The 23,116-nt window shown below is 58.8% G+C and overlaps 7 protein-coding genes across 14 annotated transcripts; all 7 read right to left on the reverse strand.

Moving 5' to 3' along the window:
• Window positions 1–2,839: 2,839 nt before the first annotated feature.
• Window positions 2,840–4,488, reverse strand: ABB37_09240 (amino acid transporter putative (AAT19); the record flags this gene model as incomplete). 2 transcript variants are annotated; one of them, XM_015808606.1, is made up of 1 exon in its annotated part: window positions 2,840–4,488. In XM_015808606.1, the coding sequence occupies exon 1, from the start codon at window positions 4,325–4,327 to the stop codon at window positions 2,840–2,842; it is 1,488 nt and encodes a 495-aa protein (XP_015652657.1). In that variant the 5' UTR covers window positions 4,328–4,488. The 2 variants fall into 2 exon arrangements, with proteins under 2 accessions (XP_015652657.1, XP_015652656.1); XM_015808605.1 differs by having other exon boundaries at window positions 2,840–4,365.
• A 680-nt stretch (window positions 4,489–5,168) lies between these two features.
• On the reverse strand, window positions 5,169–12,794 carry ABB37_09241 (hypothetical protein; the record flags this gene model as incomplete). The annotated part of the gene is made up of 1 exon (XM_015808607.1): window positions 5,169–12,794. The coding sequence occupies one exon, from the start codon at window positions 12,792–12,794 to the stop codon at window positions 5,169–5,171; it is 7,626 nt and encodes a 2,541-aa protein (XP_015652658.1).
• Window positions 12,795–14,337: 1,543 nt separating this feature from the next.
• On the reverse strand, window positions 14,338–14,991 carry ABB37_09242 (putative peptide methionine sulfoxide reductase; the record flags this gene model as incomplete). Of its 3 annotated transcripts, none has more annotated exons than XM_015808610.1 (1): window positions 14,338–14,991. In XM_015808610.1, the coding sequence occupies exon 1, from the start codon at window positions 14,866–14,868 to the stop codon at window positions 14,338–14,340; it is 531 nt and encodes a 176-aa protein (XP_015652661.1). In that variant the 5' UTR covers window positions 14,869–14,991. The 3 variants fall into 3 exon arrangements, with proteins under 3 accessions (XP_015652661.1, XP_015652660.1, XP_015652659.1); XM_015808609.1 differs by having other exon boundaries at window positions 14,338–14,988; XM_015808608.1 differs by having other exon boundaries at window positions 14,338–14,985.
• A 757-nt stretch (window positions 14,992–15,748) lies between these two features.
• ABB37_09243 (putative mitochondrial hypothetical protein) lies at window positions 15,749–17,585 on the reverse strand (the record flags this gene model as incomplete). The annotated part of the gene is made up of 1 exon (XM_015808611.1): window positions 15,749–17,585. The coding sequence occupies exon 1, from the start codon at window positions 17,477–17,479 to the stop codon at window positions 15,749–15,751; it is 1,731 nt and encodes a 576-aa protein (XP_015652662.1). The 5' UTR covers window positions 17,480–17,585.
• Window positions 17,586–18,216: 631 nt separating this feature from the next.
• Window positions 18,217–19,648, reverse strand: ABB37_09244 (putative proteasome regulatory non-ATP-ase subunit; the record flags this gene model as incomplete). The annotated part of the gene is made up of 1 exon (XM_015808612.1): window positions 18,217–19,648. Exon 1 carries the CDS (start codon window positions 19,252–19,254, stop codon window positions 18,217–18,219), a length of 1,038 nt encoding a protein of 345 aa, XP_015652663.1. The 5' UTR covers window positions 19,255–19,648.
• Window positions 19,649–20,122: 474 nt separating this feature from the next.
• On the reverse strand, window positions 20,123–21,376 carry ABB37_09245 (putative mitochondrial hypothetical protein; the record flags this gene model as incomplete). Of its 2 annotated transcripts, none has more annotated exons than XM_015808614.1 (1): window positions 20,123–21,376. In XM_015808614.1, exon 1 carries the CDS (start codon window positions 21,212–21,214, stop codon window positions 20,123–20,125), a length of 1,092 nt encoding a protein of 363 aa, XP_015652665.1. In that variant the 5' UTR covers window positions 21,215–21,376. The 2 variants fall into 2 exon arrangements, with proteins under 2 accessions (XP_015652665.1, XP_015652664.1); XM_015808613.1 differs by having other exon boundaries at window positions 20,123–21,332.
• A 943-nt stretch (window positions 21,377–22,319) lies between these two features.
• On the reverse strand, window positions 22,320–22,735 carry ABB37_09246 (putative mitochondrial ATPase subunit 9; the record flags this gene model as incomplete). 4 transcript variants are annotated; one of them, XM_015808618.1, is made up of 1 exon in its annotated part: window positions 22,320–22,735. In XM_015808618.1, exon 1 carries the CDS (start codon window positions 22,638–22,640, stop codon window positions 22,320–22,322), a length of 321 nt encoding a protein of 106 aa, XP_015652669.1. In that variant the 5' UTR covers window positions 22,641–22,735. The 4 variants fall into 4 exon arrangements, with proteins under 4 accessions (XP_015652669.1, XP_015652668.1, XP_015652667.1 ...); XM_015808617.1 differs by having other exon boundaries at window positions 22,320–22,730; XM_015808616.1 differs by having other exon boundaries at window positions 22,320–22,709.
• Between the last annotated feature and the right edge of the window lie 381 nt (window positions 22,736–23,116).

A 23,116-nucleotide genomic window follows, 5' to 3' on the forward strand; every position in this document is an offset into this window, starting at 1 on the left:
TCAACACTTTCGCGGCATGTACAGCCGCTGGTAGCCAGACGCTTGTCAACACTGGCAATCCGTTCAAATACGCTCCTTTTTAGGGAAGCCATCTTTGATATCTCGCTTTTGTTCTGTCCCGAAGAGTGACGCAATTCAAGTCTTTAAGCGACGCCAAAATAATGGAGGCGAATCCGCATGCTTGTTCTCAAGCCAAACCGCTGAGATCTTCTCTTCCTCTCTCCTTCCTATTGTTGGTATGGAACTCAGTGCGAGCCGAAAGCGGACACAGTCCGTCACAACTACACCGCTTGTTCCCTTGCGTTTGTTTTCCGAACCGAGAAGACAGCGCCGAAAAAAGCGTACGCCGTTGCGGCTTCAGAAGAGAGCTTCGGAATGTGAAGTCGGCCGCTGAAGATGAGGCGTCAAAACCACACGCGCTCAACTCAGTCAATACGCAGATCTCATGAGCACGCGTGCTGCGCAGTCTGTTTACCACCTCATCGAAAACGTCTCGAATTCGATCTCGTCGGCAGCTGCCCTTTTCCACACAGGTACTGAGACGGCACCTAACGCTGACTTCCGCGAAGCACGTGCCGGACACAACGCAGCCAAAGCGCCACCGCAGCCTTTCTGTTCTTCAGACCCGATTGCAGCGCAGAACATGCGTGACCACACGCGGTCTCACAGCAAGTCGTGTGGGGTGACCTCTCAGCACGAAGACAGCACGGTGGTGGCGCGGAGTAACAGCGTTGCTAAAAGGCGAACGACAGAGGACAAGCAGAAGACAGGGCGTACCTCATTAGCACGATGCCATGGTGTGCGAGTACCCACCACGCAAAGACAGCCCGTGTGCTTAACCGTCAATGGTATCAACGGGCTCAGCTGAAAGCTGGGTATTCAAAACCCACTCGACTGGAGGACCGACACCTCGCGCAATTCGCACCCCACGTGTGTCCCAAAGACTGGCACGAGGGCGTCCACAGGATTTTGAATCTCGCCAGTGTACAACCAAGAAAAAAGGTTTCTCCTTCTTTGTGGTAGAGTTCGTGCGTCGGCGATTGCAGTTTACTCAGCGCAGCGCTTCTTCCTCCGCACCCAAAACCAGCTACAGCGGCGGCACGCATGCGGGACGACGTTGCGGTCCGTCAGAACCGTCACGCGTGTACTGCGCGGCGTACGCTGCCCCGCCGCAACAACCCCTCGCCGTCTCGCGATGCATCCGACGGCTTAGGGCTGGCGGTGTATGCTGAAAGGTGCGTCGTGCAGCCTGCCGCTCCGCCTGTTCCAGGGAACTCTGCATCGTCCATGGGCACCTCCCTGCATGCCACCCATCGTTACTGCAGCGTCTCCATAACGCCGTCTTCTCACGGCAGAATAGCTGTCCCTTCCTAAGCGCGGCACATCACTCTAAAGGCTACGATCGTCGGCGCGCTATCCTTTCGCGGCGTCGTCACGTGAGGTGGCACACCCCATCTATCGGTTGGTCAAACTCTTAGACCGAGCGCCTTGGAGAAAAGCTAGTATTGTATGCGATACTGCGTAGCTGACGCACATCTACGAGGCCTCATCATTCGGGCTGAGAATAAAGAAAACGAGAAGCAAGAAGGACCTCAGACGAGTGCCTATCAAAGGAAGAGTGCGAACGTTATACGCGGATCGACACTGCTGTTGCACAAAGTGCAATAGTATATGCGTAACTTCATTCTGACATTCGTATTCTCGAGCGTGGTGATGGACCACGTTTTAGTTCCATAAATCGTCTCTTCTACACTAGCGCGGGAATCGCTCAAAGAACGATCTTCCTCCTCTCACTTTACTTCGAGAAGGGCGGCCGGAGTCGTGAGCTCCATCCGGTGTGCTGTTCTTTGTTTTTCTTCCAACACTGCGGTGAAACGGAAAAGGAGAAAGGAGAGAGGAGAAAGGAAAAGCATTGTATTGGGCTTGCTGATAAAACAGACAGCACGTTGTCGAATTGAAACAAGAAGGGAAAGGAAAACGCGCAGGAGACCGAACATGCACGTCTGCGCACGTCAAAGACGCAAAGATACATATAAATATATCCATTGGGGTATGAAAAAAGAGGAGAGAAAACGCAAAGAAGAACACAAAAGAAGAAGTGAACAACGAACGAAAACAGATACCGCTAATCACGTGTGCGTGTGTCAACATTTGGAAAGCAAAGGCAATTTAATCTCTTCTGACGAGACACGCACACAGTGCAGGAAAACTAAAAGTAAAAAGACAGGCACTTGCGCGCGCACGAATTGGTGCAGAGATGGCCGAATCAAGGAACAGAGGACATCACGGAGAGGAAACCCGTTTCTTTACGGACGTGCAATCCAGATGCCCTCTCCCTACTCCACCACCTGCAGACTACGCTGGAAGTAAGATCGTAGACAGTACACGTGAACAATAATAAAAAGCGGAACGATCTGCGCATGATGCCTTGTCTTTTGTGTTGTTGTTGTTTTTAGCGGCGCTGAAAAACAGAGATAAAACTTCGAATATATATTCTGTAAAAACATGAAACAAGCATTAAGAGAGAAAGGTGAAAGGAGAGAACAAGGCCAAGAGGAAGAACTAGGAAACTGCACAGGGGAACAAGTTCCAGGTCGTTCGTTGCGCTTTTGGTTTACATGTATCGCTGATCCGTCTGCATCCGAGCTGTTTGGTGTCCGAATAGGGAAAAGAGAGGAAAAGATAAAGATAAAGATAAAGATAAGCTGCACGCATCTCGCTGCAACGCAGACACCCGTCGCGGACGCTGTGCGCGGCCGTACGAAATGCTCCCTTTGAAAGAAGCAGATGGAAGCGCAGCTCCTTCGCAGAGACCTTTCTTTTCGCGTCAGTGTACTCTTTAGAGGACGCTGTAGACCGAGGCGGCTGTGCCGAACACCACCGCAATCACCCCGGTGAGCAACAGAAAATAGGTGGCGCTCCACTCCAGCCAGCCAACCTTAGCGAGGCTCCAGTTCCCCGCGTACATGATCATGAGAGCCGGGAAGATGAAGCCGATAAATCCGCCGCACAACGAGCCGACCAGGCCCAGTACGATGTTGATGCTCGGAACAAAAAGACCGATGATGAACATTACCGTCGCGATGAAGCCACAGATGACGGCGTTCTTCCACCACGGCATGCGGTAGACATCCCACGAGAAAAAATGGTAGAGGCCGTCACGCATGGGCAGCTGATGCAGGGCGAAGGCAACACAAATCTTGATGACGATGCCGAAGTAGGCCACCCAGAATTGCGGTGCCTCACGCGGCTGGTACTTGAGGAGGATGGACGACGTCACCGTGGAGCCGAAGCGGGCGTAGCCAAACACCCCGGCCAGCACGTACAGGATACCGCAGCCACTCATCGCCACCGTGCTGTTGCGCACCATGTTGCGCGGCGTCGGTCTCGCCATCTCAAAATACACCTCCATCGCATTGATCTGAACGAGGCAGGCAAACATGACGGTGCCGAGACCTTCAATCGCGCTGTTGCCCGTGTTGAACGGCTTCACATCGTCGCGCCAGCCGTCCCGGTGCAGGTGCGTGCAGCAGTCCTGAACGATGCATACCACAAAAAAGCACACCATAGTCACGCCGACGATGGAGACGTGGCGCAGGGCGTCGATGTTCTTCGGCAGGCACAGCGGCAGGATGAACACGAGCCAGATCATCGACGTGATGAGGCGGTTGCCTGGCTTCGTCCGCAGGAACGCCGGCACGTTCGGGTTGTCGAAGATGGGCGTGAGCAGGTCGCCGATCGAAATGATGTAGCTCACGGCACCGCCCACGCAGAAGCCCAGCATGAAGACAGCCGCGGCGTAGTCGGGACCTTTACCCAGAAGAGCTCGCGTCACATCCTCGTACGTGCGCACCTTCGTGATGGCCGCACACCGCGCTAAGAGCCACAGCGAGAAGATGGTGAGGACGACCACGACCACCAGCACGATGAGGGCTGTCGCAAGACCCATGCTGTTGAAGGCGGCAGGGAGACCAAGAATTCCCGCGCCGAGGGTGGAGCTGCCCAGCGTGAAGGAGCTGGCGATGAGACCGCCGGGTGGAACAACCTTCTCGAACCAGATGCGGAAGCGCGAGCGATCCTTCTTGGGCCGCATCCCCGACGCCACGTCCTCCTCTTCATCCATGACGTCGACGTTGACGTCGTCGGCAGACGCGCCCATCGTTTTCTTGGCCACGTCGAACGGCTCGTTTTGAATATCGGCAGGATTATTGGAGTTGTCGGAGTTGGGCGCATCCTCCTGGCGCGGCTCCTCGCCGTAGCCCGTTGACGCCTCTATCAGCTCACGCTGCGCCGCCTCGGCGAGGTGTTCTCCGGGGAGTCGAGACATTTTATTGGTCGAAGCTGAAGGAAAGGGTATATGGAGCCTGCAGGAGAGGGGAGGGAGAAGCGGGTCCAAGAAGGCAACGTTTATACGCTCAATCTGAGAAATAGAAGGACGTAAAAAGCACAGTAAGTGTTGATATGTTGACTTTCGATTAGTGCAATTACTTTTGTTGTTACACAACGGTGTTTTACGTGCGAAACGGAGAGAGAAAGAGGGGAATCGTCAGCGTGTTAAAACCCAAAAAAAAAACGACAGCCGCAGAAAAGGTGCTCAGAGCAAGACGCCTAACAGTAGGTATGTTTTAGTAAGTCTGATCTGCCGTAGAAGGCGCATAGCACAGGCCGTGATCGTATCGTTCCGTGCGCCACGCGCACGTACCCTCTCCCGTTTTACCAACATTGAAGTCACTGGGCGCTCTACGATTCAGATGCGTTGCCGAGTTGCAGTATTTTGCTGGAAGTTTCGGAAAGAATTGGTTCTTTACTTTATGTAGTGTGTGCATCACCATCGCCACCATCATCGTCATCGTCATCGTCACAACGCAAAGACAGCGTCGGCGCCTTTTGCACTTTATGCGCCGATTAAAGAAGAAAAGAGAAAGCAAGAGGAGAACAAACTAACAACGCAACGATGCAGGCCGCGACTGCCTGAATGGCAGGAGCAAAGACAATCCAACCAGCGAAACCCCCAGAGACCGGGAAAGGTGGACCAGGAGAATACAACGGCACCCTCGGTGGAAAGGCCGCAACAACGGCGCCTTTACCTTTGCTGAACAACTCACCCACCCGCACGACTGCACACAAGACAAAAACAATAGAAAGAAAAAAAGAGAAGAGAAACGCGATTATAGCAGCAAGGAACTGCCGTCGTCCGTCGTGTTCGTTTCGGTGGCGGGACGAAACAGCAGAGACGACACCGTCGACGTCAGCTTCTCGAAAAGAGAGGAGTTCTTCTTGAAGAGCCCGACGGTGGTGACCATCTTGGGAATCTGCTTTACCACCTCCATGACCAGGATCTGCTGGATGCGTCTGACCAGTTCGCTCAACGACACCCGCGACACGTTGCGCAGCTGCAGCTTGGGTATGACCAGCATGGCGTGGTGTAACGAGGGGATGAGCTTTGAGATGACCGAGTCGCCCAACAGGAAATCTTGTGGCGGGCGCGCACTGCGGTCCCAGCTCAGCTCCAGCGGCGTCTCAGAGATGCCTGCGCTGCCGATGTGCAGGAGTTGCGGCAGCTGCGTGGGCAGGCTGTGCAAGATGCACGTCGCCACCCGCTGGCGCACCCACGCGGAGACCTGAAACGGCGCGTCCACCTTGCAGCGCGAGCTGAGCACCTGCAGCTGGTAAAGCAGCACATCGGACACGGTGATGGTGAGAGGCTGCAGCCCAATGTAGAAGCCCTTGAGGTATACGTCGCGCGTGGTGCTGCGCAGCTCCCGCACGCTGACGTCCGCATCAAACGGTTCAATAACCTGCTGTCGTCTGCCTTCGTAGTGGATGTCGAGGCAGATGCCCGTCACGCTCGACTGCAGCGATGTCGTACCACTCCACCACGTCACGTTCACCGCGAAAGACCGCCAGAAGAGCTGCAGCGGCACCGCACTGCCGTCCCGCAGACGCATCTGCAACGTCGTCATTTGCACGTTCATCGAGAACTGCACCTCCTCCACCCACGACTTCTCCATCGTGACGAAGACGCGGCCGTTGGATAGCACGACCGAGCAGCGGTCCTCCTCTGCCCGCACGACCTGCACCGTGACACCGGGCTCCAGTTCCACCGGCTCCTCTTGCAACAGGTCGACCGTGTGCATCGTGCCCTCCGCGGCAGTCAGCAGGAGGTACTTGTTGTTCTTGGACGGCTGCGGGAAGGCAACCTGGTAGCTCTCCACCTCGCGGAAGTTCGTGTTGGTCAAGTTGACGAGCCTCACCCGCGGTAGTACCGCCGGGCCGACCGTCACGTACGCCGGCTCATACAAGTGCCGCTTTGCAATCTCGACTTGGTGGTGCGTCGCACCACAGCACACAAAGCCGCACCATGTGGTGCTCGGCGCCAGGTCTGTCTCCACCACCGAGGAGAAGGTGAGCTCCTCCGCCGCAGCGCTCTCGCCTTTCCAGGCAAAGAGGAGATCGTTCGTGTAGCCGTACTTGGACAGGGTGTAGTAGCAGTGGCTGCTCTGTGGGCTGATCTCGAGCACCGTCTCCTCCAGTGCGCGCGTGGAGCCGCTGTGGCGAATAACATGCTTCACGCACAGTACGCGGCGGCGGTGGCGGTTGCGGAAGACGATCGAAGGCAGCAGCTCCGCCACCTTTGTCCGGCTGTTCGGCACCATGTGGAGGAGAAAGTACGAGGCAGAGTAGGCGCTGGGCTCAGGGGCGCGGTCGCATTGAATAACGCAGCCCTCGCCGCTGTCGTCGATCTCGAAAGGCTCCGACAGGGCCGCCCCTTTCGACTTGATGCAGACAACGGAGTTGGACGGCACGTAGCCGATCGCGCCAGTGTCCACGGAGCCAGGCATGCCGGTGGTGCCCATCGTCCCCACCGCGTCTCCTTCTTCGGTCGAGAAGAAGAGATTCGCCGTGGTGCAGTTCTTCACGAGACACAGATAACTCGTCGTGAGGGCCACCCCGTGCGAGCCAGCAGGGCCATCGGCGGCGACGGACAAGTTGAGTTCGAAGAAGTACCGACGGGGATAGGCGGTGTGGACGAGAACCACGGTCGACTCTACCGCGGCCGCCTCGCGATCGAAGAGGGCGACGGTGTCACGTGCCTCGTACACCTCCTCGCCCACGAAAAGCCGCACACGGGCGCGGACGTTCATCGTCGGGGGCAAGCCAAAGAAGAAGGCGCGGCCGCCTGCCGCAACCTGCTCCTTTGCGAGCACCTCATCCCGCGTGTTGACGGCGTCGATCTGCATCGGATAGACGGTGTCATTCACTACGTGTGGCCGCATTGCGCGGAACACGAGCAGCAGTACAGGCCCGTGCATCACAAACTCCGTCACCATGAACATCGACGACCCGTCCAGCTGCGAAACGAACTCACGTGGCACGTCGGCTGCCGGGTAGCCTTGCTGGTAGCAGCGCTGGTAGAAGGCGGAGGCGGGAGTGAAGTCGGGGAAAAGCGGCTCCCGCAGCGTGGTGGAGCGGGGGGGCGAGTTGGTGGCGCTCTTCGCCGCCGCCACACTCAAGTCCGAGCACGACAGCATCGCCTCCGGCACGCACGACAGATCGAACGGCGCAATCACCTGCTCCCGCTGGCTTGCGGCGGCGAGGATGAGACAAAACGGCGTCTTGTTCATGATCTGCACGACGGTGCGGACGGAGATTGTCTGCGTCATGTCGTGCGTGAGCGTTGCGGTGAGGTGCAGCTGCCGCTTGTCCGCCAGCACCACCACCCTACGAGACAAAAAGAGCGCCTCGGCTGCGCGGTCAGTAGAGAAGCTGGCGGTGCTGATGAGGCCAGTCCCGAGAGCCGTGTCTCGCTCCACGTGGTCAACCACCACGTCATCAACCTCGGTGATGGTGCAGGGTACTGTGGTGGGCACGAAGGTCGGCTCCTCGGGCTTCGTCGCAGCGGGGATGCTGACCACATCCCCTTGTCCGCCTCGTACGCGAAGGGTCACGCCGGTGTAATTGTGCCAGCCAAAGGAAGTGGCGGTGGTCGTCGTCGGCACAGCTGCGTCGTTGCTGGGCGCCATGACGGAGTGCAGAAGCAGCCGCAGCTGGTCGGTGGACACCGTGGCGTCGATGGGCGAGACGGAAGCCGTCAAGTTGACGTTGAGGGGGCTGGCGGTGCGTCCCTGCACACCGAGGAAGACGGGGCTGCTCACGACGGACTTGAAGGTCTGCTGCTGCCACTCCCACAGCGCCATGTCGTGCAGTGCAATGCGCGCCTCGACCTGCGCCTCCGCCAGCGGCTCCCGCTTCGACCAGACGAAGGCGTTCGACAGCGTCACCTTCGCCACTTTCATCCCACCTGGAAGCTGGACCGCAATCGGGATGAGAGAGAGGGAGAGCAGCACCTTCCACGAGTCGTACGGGAAGCGGTCTGGTGTGGGCGACGACCGCGACGCTGCGTCTGGCGAGAACGGCGGCGGGGGCGGCACCACGTAGGCTACGCTCGGCAACTCACCCGCCGCCGCATCAGCGGACGAGGAGGAGGGCTCGCTGGCGGCAGAGGCGGCGGTCAACACGGACACGCGATCCTGCACGGCGCGCACCTTGGAGGTCACTACGGGGATGGTCATCTCCCCGCAGCTGATGGAGCAGCTCACCGTGCAGGAGCGGCGCGGCAGCAGCACCGCCATCTCCCCTTCCGCGATCGTCTTGGCGAGCACTGGCACGCGCTGCACCGCATCCACGTACTCCATCCGCAGCTCGCCGTTGCGAAGTTTCACAAAGGTGCGCCGCGTCTTGCGCTTGCAGGTGAGGGACAGCGCTTTTTGCACGCAGACGAGCCGAGAGACGGAGTCGAGCTGAACGGTAACACAGCCCTCGTCCACCGCTACGTGGGTGCGGGTGCTACGCCGCTCCAGGGTTGCGGCGACGCTGCCGGGCGACGGTGTGGCCAAGGACGGCATGGCGGCACCGGTCGGCGACGCAGGTGAGGTGAAGCCCTCACCGTTGCTCAGGCGACAGTCCTCGCACGCGTACAGCGCGGCGCGTGACGAGGTGCGGATGAGACTCGTGTGGAGGGACCGCACGAAGGTGCAGCGCCGGAACACCACCGACGTGCCGGGGCAGACGACGATGTGCCGATCGGGCGACGGGGCGTAGAAAGTGCAGTCCTGCAGGAGCAACAACCGCGTGGGTGAGTCGAGGAACACGTCGCCGCAGTCGTCGAGGTGGAACGCGGTGCTTGTGGTATCCTCCGCCAGCACCACCCGGCGACTGAAGCAACTCGCAGCGTCCACGACGGCGCGGATCATGTGCTGCAGCTTGTAGAAGTCCGACAGCGCGGCCGAGAAGTCTACCGCTGTGCTCCACCGCCGCAGCGTCACCTGTGTCGTGTCCACCTCCTCGTCGGCGGAGGAGGCGCAGCTGCCTCGGTCGCTCTCGGGCGGGTTCGGCACAAGGTCTCGCGGCATTGAAAGGCTGAGCGAGCTGCCAGTGTTCCACGACACACTCGTCGCCGTCTCCATCGAGAAGGCGCTCAGCGAGGCATCGAAGACGGAGGCGGCGGTCGCGGAGTGCCGGTCCAGCCGGGTCACCGCCCGCACGTTGTCCACCGTCCACCGCTGCGGCACCGCCGGTATTTCCATCGCCTCCGCACGCCAGAACGGCATCTTCTCGAGCGCCATTTGCAGTTTCAGCCGGGTGACCGCGAGGGACACGTCAGACGGTGAGACGGCCGCGCGGGCGGAGACGCGCACTGCAACGCACGAGACGTCGACTTCCATCGAGAGCCGGCCAACATCGTTCAAAATGAGAATGGGGAAGTTGTCGGCGGTGGCCTGCAAATGCGGCTGGTAAACGTTCAGCGCCGTCAGCCGCTCCTCGCTGGTCGTGTTGGACATCGACACCAGCAGCACCTCCGCCCTCTCGTCCGAGCCACAGCGCACAACGCAGTCGTGCATTGAAATGCGCAGCGCAACGTCGCTGAAGCAGCTGAAGAAGGTGCGATAGTAGTTCTCGGAGATGATTTCGTCACAGGCGAAGGTGTACACTTCGCCCAAGACGTGACTTACGGCGCGCGTTGGGACAGCCGACAGCTTCTCCATATCAACCGACGTGACCTCAGCTGCCACCTGCATGTACGATGTCAGGCACGGGCGGTCGTTGAACATCGGCACCGATGGGTCCGTCTTGTAGAGCAGCTCCGCGTCCTCGATGCACACGCTGTTGGCGGCAAGCATGTGCCGCGTCAGGTAGTACTGCACCGTGCCGTGCACCACACCCTCCACGCCTTTCAGCACCAAGAGCGAGATGTCTTCCGTTTCCTTCGGTCGCTTGCCGCTCACACTCATCTCAGGAATGGCCACGACGAGCGCCTGGGCGGGCTCCGGGCTGAGGCCAACCCGCACGCCGCCGTTCATCTCGACGCGCAGGGTGATGCGATTGGTGTGGCTGCACTGCACCGTGAGACGTCGCAGAGTGACGTGAGCGCCGAAAGGGCCGCGCGGCGCCGCGGCGACGGTCTGCACGCTGATGCGTTGAATGGCGACGGTGGCGTCGAGCGGCTGAAACTCCATCGCGACGTCGTCGACTTCCATCGGCGGGCAGCTGGACACGGCGGACCACTGCAGCACCCTCTGCAGACCCTTCAAGGCGAGCAGATCAATGTTCGCCGACGCGATGGACACGGCTGGCGCTGCGCTGCTGACGCTAGGAGCCGATGCGGCACCGCTGAAGCGCGGATACTTCTCGTACAAGAGCCGGAGGCTGTCTGCGTCCTTGCGAAGCCCCGCCCACGTCTCCCGCGACACCAGCAGTGACACACGCGAGACGACGACGTTACCGCGCGGCGTCATGCGCACCTCCACCGGGGCCAGGACGTAGCTCTCGGCGTGCTTGAGGTGGCAGGTGCGCATCGTGCAGCCCAGCTTGGTCGGCACCCCCGGTGCGCTGGCGGTGGTGCAGGAGAGGCGGTCCACGAGGAGCTCAAAGTCGTCCAGCTGAATCTTCAGGCTGCGCACCGCCAGGATGGTCGTAGCGACCTTTGCCGCTGGCGCCGGCGGCGAGGGGTTTTGGGAGGCGGCAGTCGGCTGCGACATGGGCGTCGTCGCACTGGTCCTCGCCTGCGCACCAACTCGTTGTAGCGCGTCGGCGATGGGCGTGACGCAGCGCAGTGCGCCGTCGAGACTGCCTCTTAAGGCAAGCGGCTGCAGGCTCACCTTGGCTCGCTGCGACGACGCCGCGTCGGTGATGTGGACGTACAACAGCGAGGTCTCCTCCGTCAGGTTTACGGTGGGGGACTCTGCGGTGGCTTCGGCCGCCGAGAGCGGCGCGGTCACCGCCTGCACAGCACCGTCGCTGTCAAGCGAGATGGCGCGAACAGTAAAAACGGTCTCCTCGTTGCGCAAGATGAGCGCCGTGTCGCTCGCGAAGACGGTGTTGCGCGCCGGCAGAACCACCTTCACCACCTTCCACATGATATGCGTGGAAGAGACGATGAGCGGCTCCACCTCCGCCGCCTCGTCCCCGTCCTGCTCCGCCACGACCCCGTTGTACTTGCGCTGCACATGCCGTCGGAGGAATAGGATGACGTCCTCGTGGCGGAGGTCCTGTTCCGCCTCGGCCAGCTGACGCCGGCGCTCCGCCACGCTCTGGCCTCGATGACACTCGTTCAGCAGCTGCACGTAGCGCTCCCGCGCCTGCGCATAGAAGCGGAGGTACGACGCGTTGAAGTTGAACCGCTGGCGGTAATCCCGCAGACCCTGGATGACGCAAGCCTTCGCGTAGGGCCACAGCGAGCCGCGCGCGCGGAGTGAAGCAAACGGCAGGCAGTAGGGCGGGACAGCGAGCCGCGCCTCACGAGACAGGTGACACTTGAGCAGTGCAAAGAGCGTTGCCTCATCGGCCACTATTGTGTTTGTGCCGTCGAAAGAAACGGATACGTTTTTGCGCAGCTCGCGCTCCGTGTTTGCCTCGTAGACGGTCGTGATCGTCACGGAGAGCGCCTCGACGACGAGGATGCGCGATCGGGCGTCGCCGGCGCTGGCGAAGACGTTGGCGCCACCAATTTTGATATTTACGATCTTCATCTGCTCCGCCCCCGTCGTCTGGGTCGGCTCCACCACGACGGTGAACGAGTCCACGGCGATCTCGTAGTGAATGTTTTTGCGGGTGTCACAGGGCAGCACTATGGTGAGATCCGTGAAGGCAATGCGGATTTGGCGACGCCAAATCCACGCCACCGACTGCGCTGCGCGAGACCGCAGGTAGCCAAACCAGCTGCCGCCTTGCGCTTCGGCTCCCTCTGCGTCGTCGAAGCTCGTCGGGGATCCGAAGCTGTCGCTGTCGCTGAGAGATTCATTGTCCGAGAAGTCGCCGTCGCCCGCGCACGACTTGAAGTCCTCCTCCTCGACGTCGGAAGCTGCGGAGGAGAAATCGAAGTTGGCGGCTTCGTTTTCGCGGTCGTCGAGGGGTGAAACCGGCTCCGACGAGGCCTCGGCGGGGTCAGCGGCCGCGTGGCCTAAAATGGAGGTGGCGGTAACGCCGTGCAGCACCTGCTCCGGCGTCCGCGCCGCCGGCGGGGAAGTCAGGTCGAACTGCAAAAGAATACGTGCGCGGCGGACTTTCACGTCCATAGGGGCCGACGTAGATGGGTTAGGGATTTGCACCTCCATCTCCGGCACGGTGCCCTCCTCCATGGGCAGCGGGAGAAGCTTGTTCATCGTCTCCGGCCGGAGGGACACGTGGTTCACGCGTATGTTGCCGTTGAAGATGGAGGTGTGCACGTCGCGGGGGTTCACATCGGCAATGTTGGCCAGCCCCGACAGCACGTAGGTAATGACCATCTGCTGCATGATTCGTTAGGCAGAAACAAAGAGCGTGTCTCCCGACACACTGTAGCAATTTACAAATAAGGAATAAATATAAACGCACTCGAGGAGTGGCGGCGGTTGGCGCGGAGTGAGGCCTTTTTCCTGTTGGTTCGACTCGTTTGCTTTATGTGGCAGTGCAGTCTCGAGCGTATCGGAGATTTAGAGAATGATTGCCGACGAGAGAGGGTTAAGAGTGTATTTTTGAGGATGCGAGGCTCGACAGTGACAGTAACCAATAGAAAAAAGGGAGAAGGCTTGCAAATGGGGACGCTAACACGCGAGCGAAACGAATACGTGTGCGGCGTGCCGGTGCGGTACTGCAATGCGCCCTTTCTGGCTTCTTCTATTCTCGCCAACGACGCGGTATAGGAAAAGGCAAAGGGATGTGTGAAGCTCAACGAGGGGAGAGGGTGCACGGAGTGAGCGCAGCGCAGCGAGGTACCACCGAAGAGAGCGGGAAACACAGCCGGCACGGACAGTCAAGCAGCACAAAGAAAACGACAAAATAAAAGGAATAGCGAAATAGCGGTTGGGTGTGCGGTGCGTCGCAATCCACTCGTAACCTTATGAAGTCAGTAAACTACTGAGTAAAAAACCAAATACCTCTGACGGTGTTGACGGTGAACGGCGTCAATGGGAAGAGGTGTCGCTGTTGCTTTTTGGTTTGCGCGAGAGAGGTGTGTATAGGAGAAGGAAAAAGCGATTCGGCAAGTGAAAAGAACGACGGGCACAAACAGCAGCAGGAGTAGATGCTGCGCAGCGCAAACTACGACAAGAGAAAAGAGATGTTTATATATATATATATATATATATATATATATTTATATATATAATGTTACGCCACGTCCGTTCTCTGCTTGCTCGCGCAGACTGGCAAAGATGTGCTGTAGTGTTCACTTTCGTTGACGGAAAGTTGTAAGGAGAAATATCGTTTTAGGAGGAATAGGGGAAGTGAAAGAGGTAATACGGTAAAACACAAGTACGACTCAAATCTCCACGAGAAGAAGTGTCACTAGGAAGCAGTCATCGTGCCAATTGTGCTGTAACTCGTACGTATGGCGAGCATCACGAACGCTGTAAAGCAATGCATGAGATCACCATCATCTACTCAGCCGATGGCGCCCACCACAGTTTTCTCTTTCTTCGCAGAGAGCGGATTCCTTTCTTCAGTGCGTGGGACAACCCGTTACAGCCGGCGATACCGCCGGAGTAAAAAAAAAGAAGGTGTGATGTCAAAACAGAAAAAGGGAAAAAAGAAAGCATCCGCGGTCTTTGCTATCGAACCTCAAACGTTTCTGTGCGCGTGTGTACCGCTCACCCTCCTCACGGCGCACCGTCGGTTATCAGAGCACACGGAAGCCGATGCAAGACGCCGCTGCTCGTATATATTTGCTTATACGTATAGAAGCAACGGGAAGAGTCGATCAGCAACAACAGAAAGCATGAAAAGCGCAGCCATAAAAACACGCGCTCTCCACGCTGCATACGCAGTTGGAAAGCAGGTGCGAAGCGCATGGCAGGGCGGCTAGAAGTAGATGCGATGTGCGCAGTACCCGTTCGGATTCTTCTCAAGATAATCTTGGTGAGCCTCGTGTGCAGGGTAGAACCTGCCGGCCTTCTCCACCGAGGTGATGCATGCGGCACCACCGAAGGCCCTCGCAAAAGCAGAGTGCAGTTTCTCATCCGCACCGTTCAGCTTCGCAATATAGTCCTCCGCCTCTTGCTTCTGCTCGTCGGTGTGGTAGAAGATAGCGCTGCGGTAGTTTGTGCCGATGTCGCCCTCCTGCCGGTTCGGCGTCGTGGAGTTGTGCATGCGAAAGAAGAACGCCAGCAAATCCGCGTAGGAAGTCTTACTGGGGTCGTAGGTGAAGTCGAACACCTCTGCGTGGCCCGTGGTGCCTTTCTTCACCTCATCGTACGACATCGTCTCCTCCTCCCGCCCACCCATAAAGCCCACCTTGTGCGTCACAATGGCGCTCTTGAAGTGGCGAAGGAAGAAGTGCTCGGTGCCCCAGTAGCAGCCGGCTGCGAACGTAGCGCGAGTGGGGGCTGCCATTGTCGACGACGGTGAAGCAGGCAAAGCGGGAGAGAAAGAGAGAAACGCACGGGGGGTGGACGGATGACGCAGACGAGATCAGAAAAACGACGTACGCGCGTCGGTAGAGGGGGCAGCTACTTCTGGTGTAGTCGCGTGTGTTTTTCCGGCGAACAACAGCACAAGAAGAAGACGAGATTATTGGAAGAGGAGAAACAACAGTTGACGTTGCGGTGCAGCATCGCCTTCCGCTCGCAGGCGGAGGACGAGTCTCTCCGAGCAAACGTCTCAGAAAAAAGAAGAACCGAATGGTGGGCAACCAACAGGCGGAACGCATACATAGATACACATTTGTTTTTCCTCCGACGCCCGTAAACCGCGACGACGAACAAATGCATCCATCTTCCACACAAAACACGTACACTGACGGCACAGCATTCTCGCAATAAACCGGCATCTGTCGTTGCTTCTGTTTTTAGATTATTCGCCTGGCGGGCAACTTCTAAATGGCAACTTGGATGAGGGTAAAAGAAATATCTAAAAGAGCGAGACGCACCAATGACATACCTGCCTCCCTCCCCCGTTCCATAACATCCATCCATCAACGGCAGCAACGCACCCAAATTGGTCGAGCGCATAACGTCGAGGCGTCCGCGCCGTCTCTGCGCTTCGCGCCCCACCAAACCCACGCACATCCACACAAATCGCGTCAGGAGCGATGTGAGTTTTTCTTTGTCTGTCGGAGGGCATCAACAACACGTCGGCGCGTACTAGATCGACGTGTGCACTACCGCCCTATCATAACAAGCAAGGAAAAGAAGCTGAGAAGATCAAACTGCGAGACAGCGGGAGGGCCCGACGGCTGCAAGAACAGGACGCAGCCGTCACACCGCCTTCGCCCTCAGCGTCTCCGGCGACGGATGTAGCTGACGAGCGTCTGGGCGGCACCGGCGACGGCCACGGCCAAAATAGCCACAAAAGTTGCACGTCGCACAATGCGCACGTACGTCAGCGGCGGCTGCCCCACGGCGAGCGTCGGATCACTTGTCACGGCGTACATGTATTGATTCAACGAGCTTGCCTCGCTCTGATCTGGCTGCTCGCTGCTGGTGATGACAGGCGGCCACAGAAGCTGATGCGCCAGGCAGTAGTTCTGCAGCCGCGTCCCCGCCTCCGCTGCCTGGTCATCCACCTCAGGACGCACCGCGTCCGCCTTTGTCATGACCACCACGAAGGGCATTCGCTCGCACCCCTCCGTGGCGCAGACGGCGTCGAAGAGACCCATCACATACGCACCGGAGGTGGTAATGTCGGCGCCATCGTAGCAGAGCAGCACCACATCATACGTCTTCGACCGCTCCGGGTCGGCCAAAATGTACTGCGACTCCTCCGGCGCCACGGTGGTGTACACGAGCGTCTGCGCCTCCTCGGCCTCGTCGCGGCCTTTTGCCGCAAAAAAAGTCGTCGTGCGCACGCACGTGGCGCTGCGGAGATCCGACTTTTGATACGCGTCGCCACCGCTGCTCGTGAGGGCGTACATCAGACTGCGACGGCCGCTGTGCGCTGCGCCGACGACGAGGACGTGGATGGTGTTCGGTACGGTCTCATCCGGCGTACGGTAGGCCCGTGCACTGCGTCGGGTAAAGAGGTAGCTGATCTCGCCTTTGTATCCCATGTACCGAGCGTAGCGAATGACGTCCTCACGGCGGGCCAGCGCCATGTACTTCCAATACTCCACGTACTTCACCATCGGGATGCGCTCCTGCAGAAAGCCGTCGACGCTGGCCCAGGGGCAGCCAGGGGTGACGGCCCAGATGTCCGCTGTCTCCGCAAAGCGCTTCAGCTTGTACACGTTTGTGAAGAACTGAATGGCGTGCCCGGAAAGGTACGTGTTCGACTCCCGATCCACGCGGATCGAGTGGAGGTCGTACCAGGAATAGGGGAGGCCGTCGGGGTGAATGCCCGAGGCGTGCAGCGTCGCCCACGCCTCCATGGTGCTGCCGCGGGTGAGCCAGCCCAGGTGGAGGTCGAGAAACGCCTTCAGGTCCGCCTGTTTCTCCGTTGCCACCGCGCCGCCCCAGTCGGAGAGGAACGACACCATGTCCTCCTCGGCGCTGAAGTCCGTCGGCTCGACCTGCTTCCTCCAGCCCACCAGCTCGGGCAGTCGGAGGAGGCCATCGGCGTCGCGGTCGAGCAGCCAAAACGCGCGTTTGAACGCTGCCTCGCCGACCTCGGTGAAGCGGCTGAAGTGGGCGTCGTAAATGACGTGGGGCGGCGCGAGTCCGATGGTCAACGCCTTTGTCTTCAACTCCTCCAACGCACAGACGCCGTAATAGAAGGCGCCGTCCTCCACTTCCTTGATGCAGCTCGGCGTGGCGTCAGGCAAGGCTAGCACGACCCGGTTACTGTAGCTAGACTTGTTGGCTGGAGATCGGCAGCCCTTGCACAGGATGATGACATGGCATACGAGAAGCAGGCGCTTATCCACCTTATCCACACTAAGCGCCGACGTGCAGGAAAACTGATAGGATTTGTTCCACGCCTTGTGGGTATGCACCATCGTGCCCTGCAACGCGCCCTCCACGCGGAAAGCGTCGGTGCCTACCAAAATAACGTGTATGGAGGAGCTCATTGTCGTGTCGGACACAACGCTGCCAGCGGGTACTACTTAAGAGGGTCTGCAGCGTCCACCACGTACTTCGGGGGTCGATATGTATTTTCTTTTCTCCTTTTGCTTCTGCTCGATCGTTGATGGCGAAGGTGTGGGGGATAGAAGGACACGACGAGACGGTAGTGGTGTGGTGGGGAGGGGGGGGAGGGGGGTGCGCGGTCGACGTCGATCATCGATACCACTAAAATGGCGCAACTCTTCAGTTCGAAGAGCACGTCGATCGCATATCCACACCATCAAAAAGGAAAGCAAGAAGACAGCACACCACGGAACACCCGTCCTGTCGAGCGGCTCGCTCGATGTACGGCGGCGCTAAGCAGAAGAAGCAGACACGAAAGCGCTTGCGTGGAGTGGCCGGCGTTGGCCGCATGAAATCGGTTGCTCCTCCTCTGTCTTCGCCGGCACTTTTTGGATGTTGTTGCCTAGGCCGCTGACAAGGTCGCTGTTCGTGTTCCATTACACCCCACTGGCGCCAGTGCAGCACTGTGATGTGGGTCATTTCTTGTTGACGTTGGTGATCGCACCGCGATGAAAACATGGCAGCCTTGCTGGAAACAATCAAGAGAGAGAAAAAGGAAACACCGCCGTCGCTTCGGCATCGTCGCACACCACCACAACAGACCACATCAACCGAAACAACTGTATGGCTTCACGAGCGAAAAAGCCCGTCGCTCTGCTCTCCGGGGACCCTCCCCGCCTCACTCCTCCTCGTTCTTCTTATCTTCGTCCTTCTTCAACGCGTCCTCGACGCCCTTCGCAAAGTCGTCCACGTTGTCCTCCTCGTTCTTATGGGCCTCGCTCGTCGAGGGCGGCTGTCCCTCAGCGGAGGTTGCGGTGGTTGGCTGCGGCGGCAGCTCTTGTTCCGCCTCCTGTAGCGAGAGTGCGATGGCACGCCGAATGAGCTCCTCTTCCGACATGTTTTCGTAGTCCACCTCGTCGTTGTCCGCGCGGGTTTGCGGAGCGGCCGGCTGCGCAGGGGCGGCAGATGTGGTGGCGGGAGCCGTGTTCGCCCCCGTCCCCGCTGTGGTCGCGGCGACGGCCGCCTGTCGCTGCAGTTCGTCCTCCATCGACAGCCGCAGCGCCATGGCGAGGTCAGGGTCCGTGTTCGGGTCCACGCCGAAGCCGGCCATGCCGGACGCGCCGCCCTCCCTGCCCTCCGGCGCGTCCTCGCCGAGCAGAATCGCGTCCCCCATGAGCTTGTCCGTCAGATTCTCCCGCGGGGCCACCGAGAGAAAGCGCGAGTTCTCCTTCTTGGACACCTTATTTACAAAGCCGCGCAGCAGCTCAATGTTGCTCTCCACGCCAAAGGCAACGATGTCCACGGCAACGTCGTCCTTGCGCAGCTTCTTCGCCAGCGCCTCCAGCTCCGCCTCGCTCTCCGTCACCGGGCTGCCAACGAAGGCCACGATGCGCTTCTCGGCACGCGGGTTGGTGCGGTGGCTCAACGCGAGAGACGCGATCTGCAGGCCGGCGCTGAAGTTGCAGCGTTTGCCCGTGACAGGCACGTTGCCGATGGACGTCATCACGGCGTCGACGTTGTTCGTGAGCGTCTCGTGCACGACGCATGCGTTGCCGCCCGTGGTGAGGAAGCCTAAAGTGTTTTCAGCGTTGGCTTGGAGTTTGGCGTTGATGAGCAGGCAGGCGGCGTCCTGCTCCGCCATCATGCGGGTGGGGTACTGATCGCCGTTGCGCATGTACTCCGTGGAGTCCAGGCACACAAAGCACGCCTCGACCATGACTGCGCGGTAGACGAAGGAAGGGGGGGAGGCGCGAGTGACGGGGAAGGCTAGCGAGAAGAAACGTGGTGGAGTGTGCGTGGATGGGCGCTGCTGTCGAGTCCTTCTTGGTTGGTGGGTTCTTTTGGATAGCGTCGAAGACAACACGAGAACACAAGGATGAATGGGAAGAGGGCGAGTACGCGGCGGTGCGGACCGGGCGAAAACCACAAATATGTGCGTGTATCGTCGAGGGGGTACACCACGAAATGAGAACCTAAAAATGATAAAAGTAGTACTAACAATAATAATAAGGGCGGGGCTGAACCACTGCGCAAGCTCGGTGCGAACGACTACGTACGCGACTGAGGATCGAAGGAAAGCACGCAAGAAGAATACAAACACAAAGAAAATCTGCAGGAGGACGAAAAGGTGGAAGTTTGAGAGACGAAATAACGGACCAGCACGTTCCCAACTTTGGCACTCACGTACGACTACCCGTTTCTTTCGTTGTAGCGGAGCATGCGACCCGTAAAGCAGCGCTGTGCGAAAGCTATGAATCGGGCAAACATTCATTCTACCAAGTGAAGCGGGCTGCGGTGCACACCTTCTTAACGCGAACTAACGCACTGTGGTCGCTGCGACAAGCGAAAAAAAAAAAGGGAAGAGTCAAGTCGTGAAGGCGAAAAGCAGCAGCACACACGCGCACACCCCACATCGTCTACCGCGTTCCTCCGGAGGGCGTATCCGTCTGTGTGTTAACGTATGTAAACGGGAGCACAACTCGCCGCGATAATGTCGGCACCAACAACAGCGAGAAGAAACGAAGCCTCAATGTGAGAAACAAACGCAAGAAGAGGAAGAGGGACTTCGCACGCCAGCGTTTTCTTTATTTCAACTCATTCACCTTCGTCAGCGTCTCCGCCAGGAGAATGTGATAGCTCTGCAACGCGTCCTCGGCTTGGTGATTTACAAGAAAGGTAGTGGCCGAGTCGCGCCACAGGTCTACTTGCCGCATTGCGTTCTTCACGGCCGTGTCGGACCGTATCGCAGCCAAAATTTCATCTTTCCCCGCGGGAGACGCCGAGGAAAGGTGCGACGTCGCGGGCGAGTGAGACGCCAGATGCTGATCGAGCTGTCTCGTGTACTCCACCGCAGCCCGCACATCTTCCTCGGTGTGCAGCTGCCACTGCGCGCGACGCAGCATCTTCTCGAGATCCTTCCGCCGCTCCGCCAGTTGCCGCTGACCATTGCTGAGGACGTCGGCACGAGCCGCGGCTACTACTTTCCGCACGCCATCGGAGAGCGGACCCGGGGTCGGCGCCGGCGGCTCCTCCAACGCGGCCGCGTACCCGGCCGTCACCTCCGCCACCGCGTGATGCAGCTCCTCCATGCAGAAGGAAAACGTCGCTCCCGTCTCGGCGACGGACGAGGGGTGGGGCACCGCCGATGCGGCGTCGCAGATGCCGTCGCAGACGGCCTGCACCAGCGGCTCCGCCGCGAACATCTCTCGCAGCGTCGGTGCCACGCGCTCCACGCCGACGGTGCGGCCGTGCTCGAGCATCAAGGCTAAGTTGTGCACCTTTGAGCAGGCGATGTCGAAGCCGATGAACTTCGGCATCTCCTCACTCATGTAGCGGTAATGATTCGCCAGTCCTTTCATTGCGCCGATGGCCTCGGGGAGGGCCTTCAGGTACGCATGCAGATCCTTGTTCACCTGCGCGTAGCGCTCGAGGCGGTCCGTCCACAGAATATCCAGCGTCTCGGCAGTCTCCTTCGTTGCTTGCTCCTTGTCGGTCAGGCGTTGATCGCGGCTGAGGCACTCCTCGTTGTAGGTGCGGGAGCCGGCCATCAGCTCTTCGTATTCCTTGTTGAGCTCCGCACGCCGCAGCTCGACACGGCGCCACCGCGACCCGCCCAGCACCCCCGCAGCGGAGAAGGCCCCAACGACGCCAAACGCAGCCAACTGACGAAGAGACATGTGTCCTAAAGATTGTGATACCACGGCACAGCAAACACGAGAGCCAACGCGCAATAGAGGAGAGGAGAAAGGGTGATAAAGGAGAAAGCAAAACGACGTGCTCGTCAGAGCGCCGTGCTGTCCGGGGTAGCGGATACGTAAGGGGGAAATGCGGGGAGACACTGGTGGAGAGACGGGCAAGGAGAGGGGAGGGAGGGGGGGTTGGTGAAGCTGTGAGGGGAAACCAATGTGACCACAGTTGGGCGCCGTGGACATTCAATCCGACACGTATGTTTCCTTTTTTGCGGCTGCATGAACTGAAAATGCCGCGTGAATTGCAGTGCGGGCTAAAAAGAGACTGTGTTGAATCGGCATGGCAACGACAGCAGCTCTTCTAAAGGCGAAGGACAGCTTTCACGTGCCAAAGCCGTCTCTCATCAGCGCAGTTGAGGCAACACGGACGCTTCTTCTTGGCGATGAAAGTTGGGCCGCTGCTGCCCCTATTCCTTAAAAGATCACGTGGATGTCGAACCCAAGATCTCCTGCGCCTTCTATCTTCACCAATGTATGGGCTTTTCTTTCAATTTTTCCTCGAGAGAGAGAGAGAGAGAGATGAGAAACTATCTTACGCTTTTTTCTTTCCTTTTAATACTACTATCAGACATATGTGTGAAGGCGTATGTGTGTGTGCGTGTGCGCCGCCACGTGCTCTCCCGCCGTGAATCTGCGGCGGCGCGTGTGTAGAAAGACGGCGTCTGCCACCGCCTTCCCTTGCGGGGCGTGCGATCACACCGACATCAAGAAGAAAGAGAAAAAGAAACTCTCAGCCCTCGATGAGCAAACGACGCTGTACGACACCCACGCGTACGCCGGACCAGAGTCGCCAACACACAAGCACACGACCCAACTCGTTTCTACCTCCTCCACTCTTCCTCTCTCTCTCTCTCTCTCTCTCGATCCGCTAACTACAGTGAGTAACAAAACATATATATGGCATGGGAGAACGAACCCCTTGTTGGCCACAAGCGCGACACAACTCCGGCGTGATTGCGAACATACAAGACGGATGCAATGCCTCGAAACAGAATATCGCACGAGTCGCTGCCCTCTTACATGAAATCCGCCTCTACGAGAAGAGCATGAGGAAGGCGAGCATCAGGGCGAACAGCCCGATGGCCTCCGTCAGGGCAAAGCCAAGAATGGCGTAGTTGAAGAGCATCTTCGTCAGGTTCGGCTGGCGAGCGCAGGCGATCAGCAGGCAGCCGAAGATCGTACCAATACCCATACCCACACCAGCCAGAGCAATGGCGGCCAGGCCGGTGCCGACGTAGTGCAGGCCCTGAACGGAGATGGCCACGGTGGAGGCCTTGCGGGGGCACACGACCAGCGCGCTGGAGGCGGCGGCCACACGGCGGGCGGCGGGCTGAGCGAGAACACGGCGCATCATCTTGACGGAAGGTAAGTGGTGATGAATGAACGAAGACAGATGCTGTACAGAGGAATTCGCGCAAGGGGCTGCAGTGGTGGCGTAGGCGGCTTAACTTTGCAGAGGGAAGCAACAAAGGAAACAAAGGAAAAGAGTTGACGCGTGGGTGCGCGAGACACAAGGAGAAAGGAGAAGAGAAAGGTTCAAAGTGCGCTGGGGCTATCATTGCTGTTTGAAGACAGCGGTATGGCGATTTAGCAGAAGAGATGTTGGCGGAGATCGACGAACTCGTAGACATGGAAGGACATCAGCCGCACTTGGGCGGAGGACGTGGAGACCGCCAACCTTCCCCCCGGCGGTCCCGTTCTGGGGCAAACGAGAAACGGGAGAAGTACCGCAGCTGTGAATATTCCTTGTTCTTTCATATCACGGCAACTTAATCGGAAAAGCCTTTAAATCAGTCGTTGATCTGTCTTGCGGCGCAAACAGCGTTGCAT

Source organism: Leptomonas pyrrhocoris (assembly GCF_001293395.1).
Source record: "Leptomonas pyrrhocoris isolate H10 chromosome Unknown, whole genome shotgun sequence".
In the NCBI taxonomy this organism is placed as follows: Eukaryota; Euglenozoa; class Kinetoplastea; order Trypanosomatida; family Trypanosomatidae; genus Leptomonas; species Leptomonas pyrrhocoris.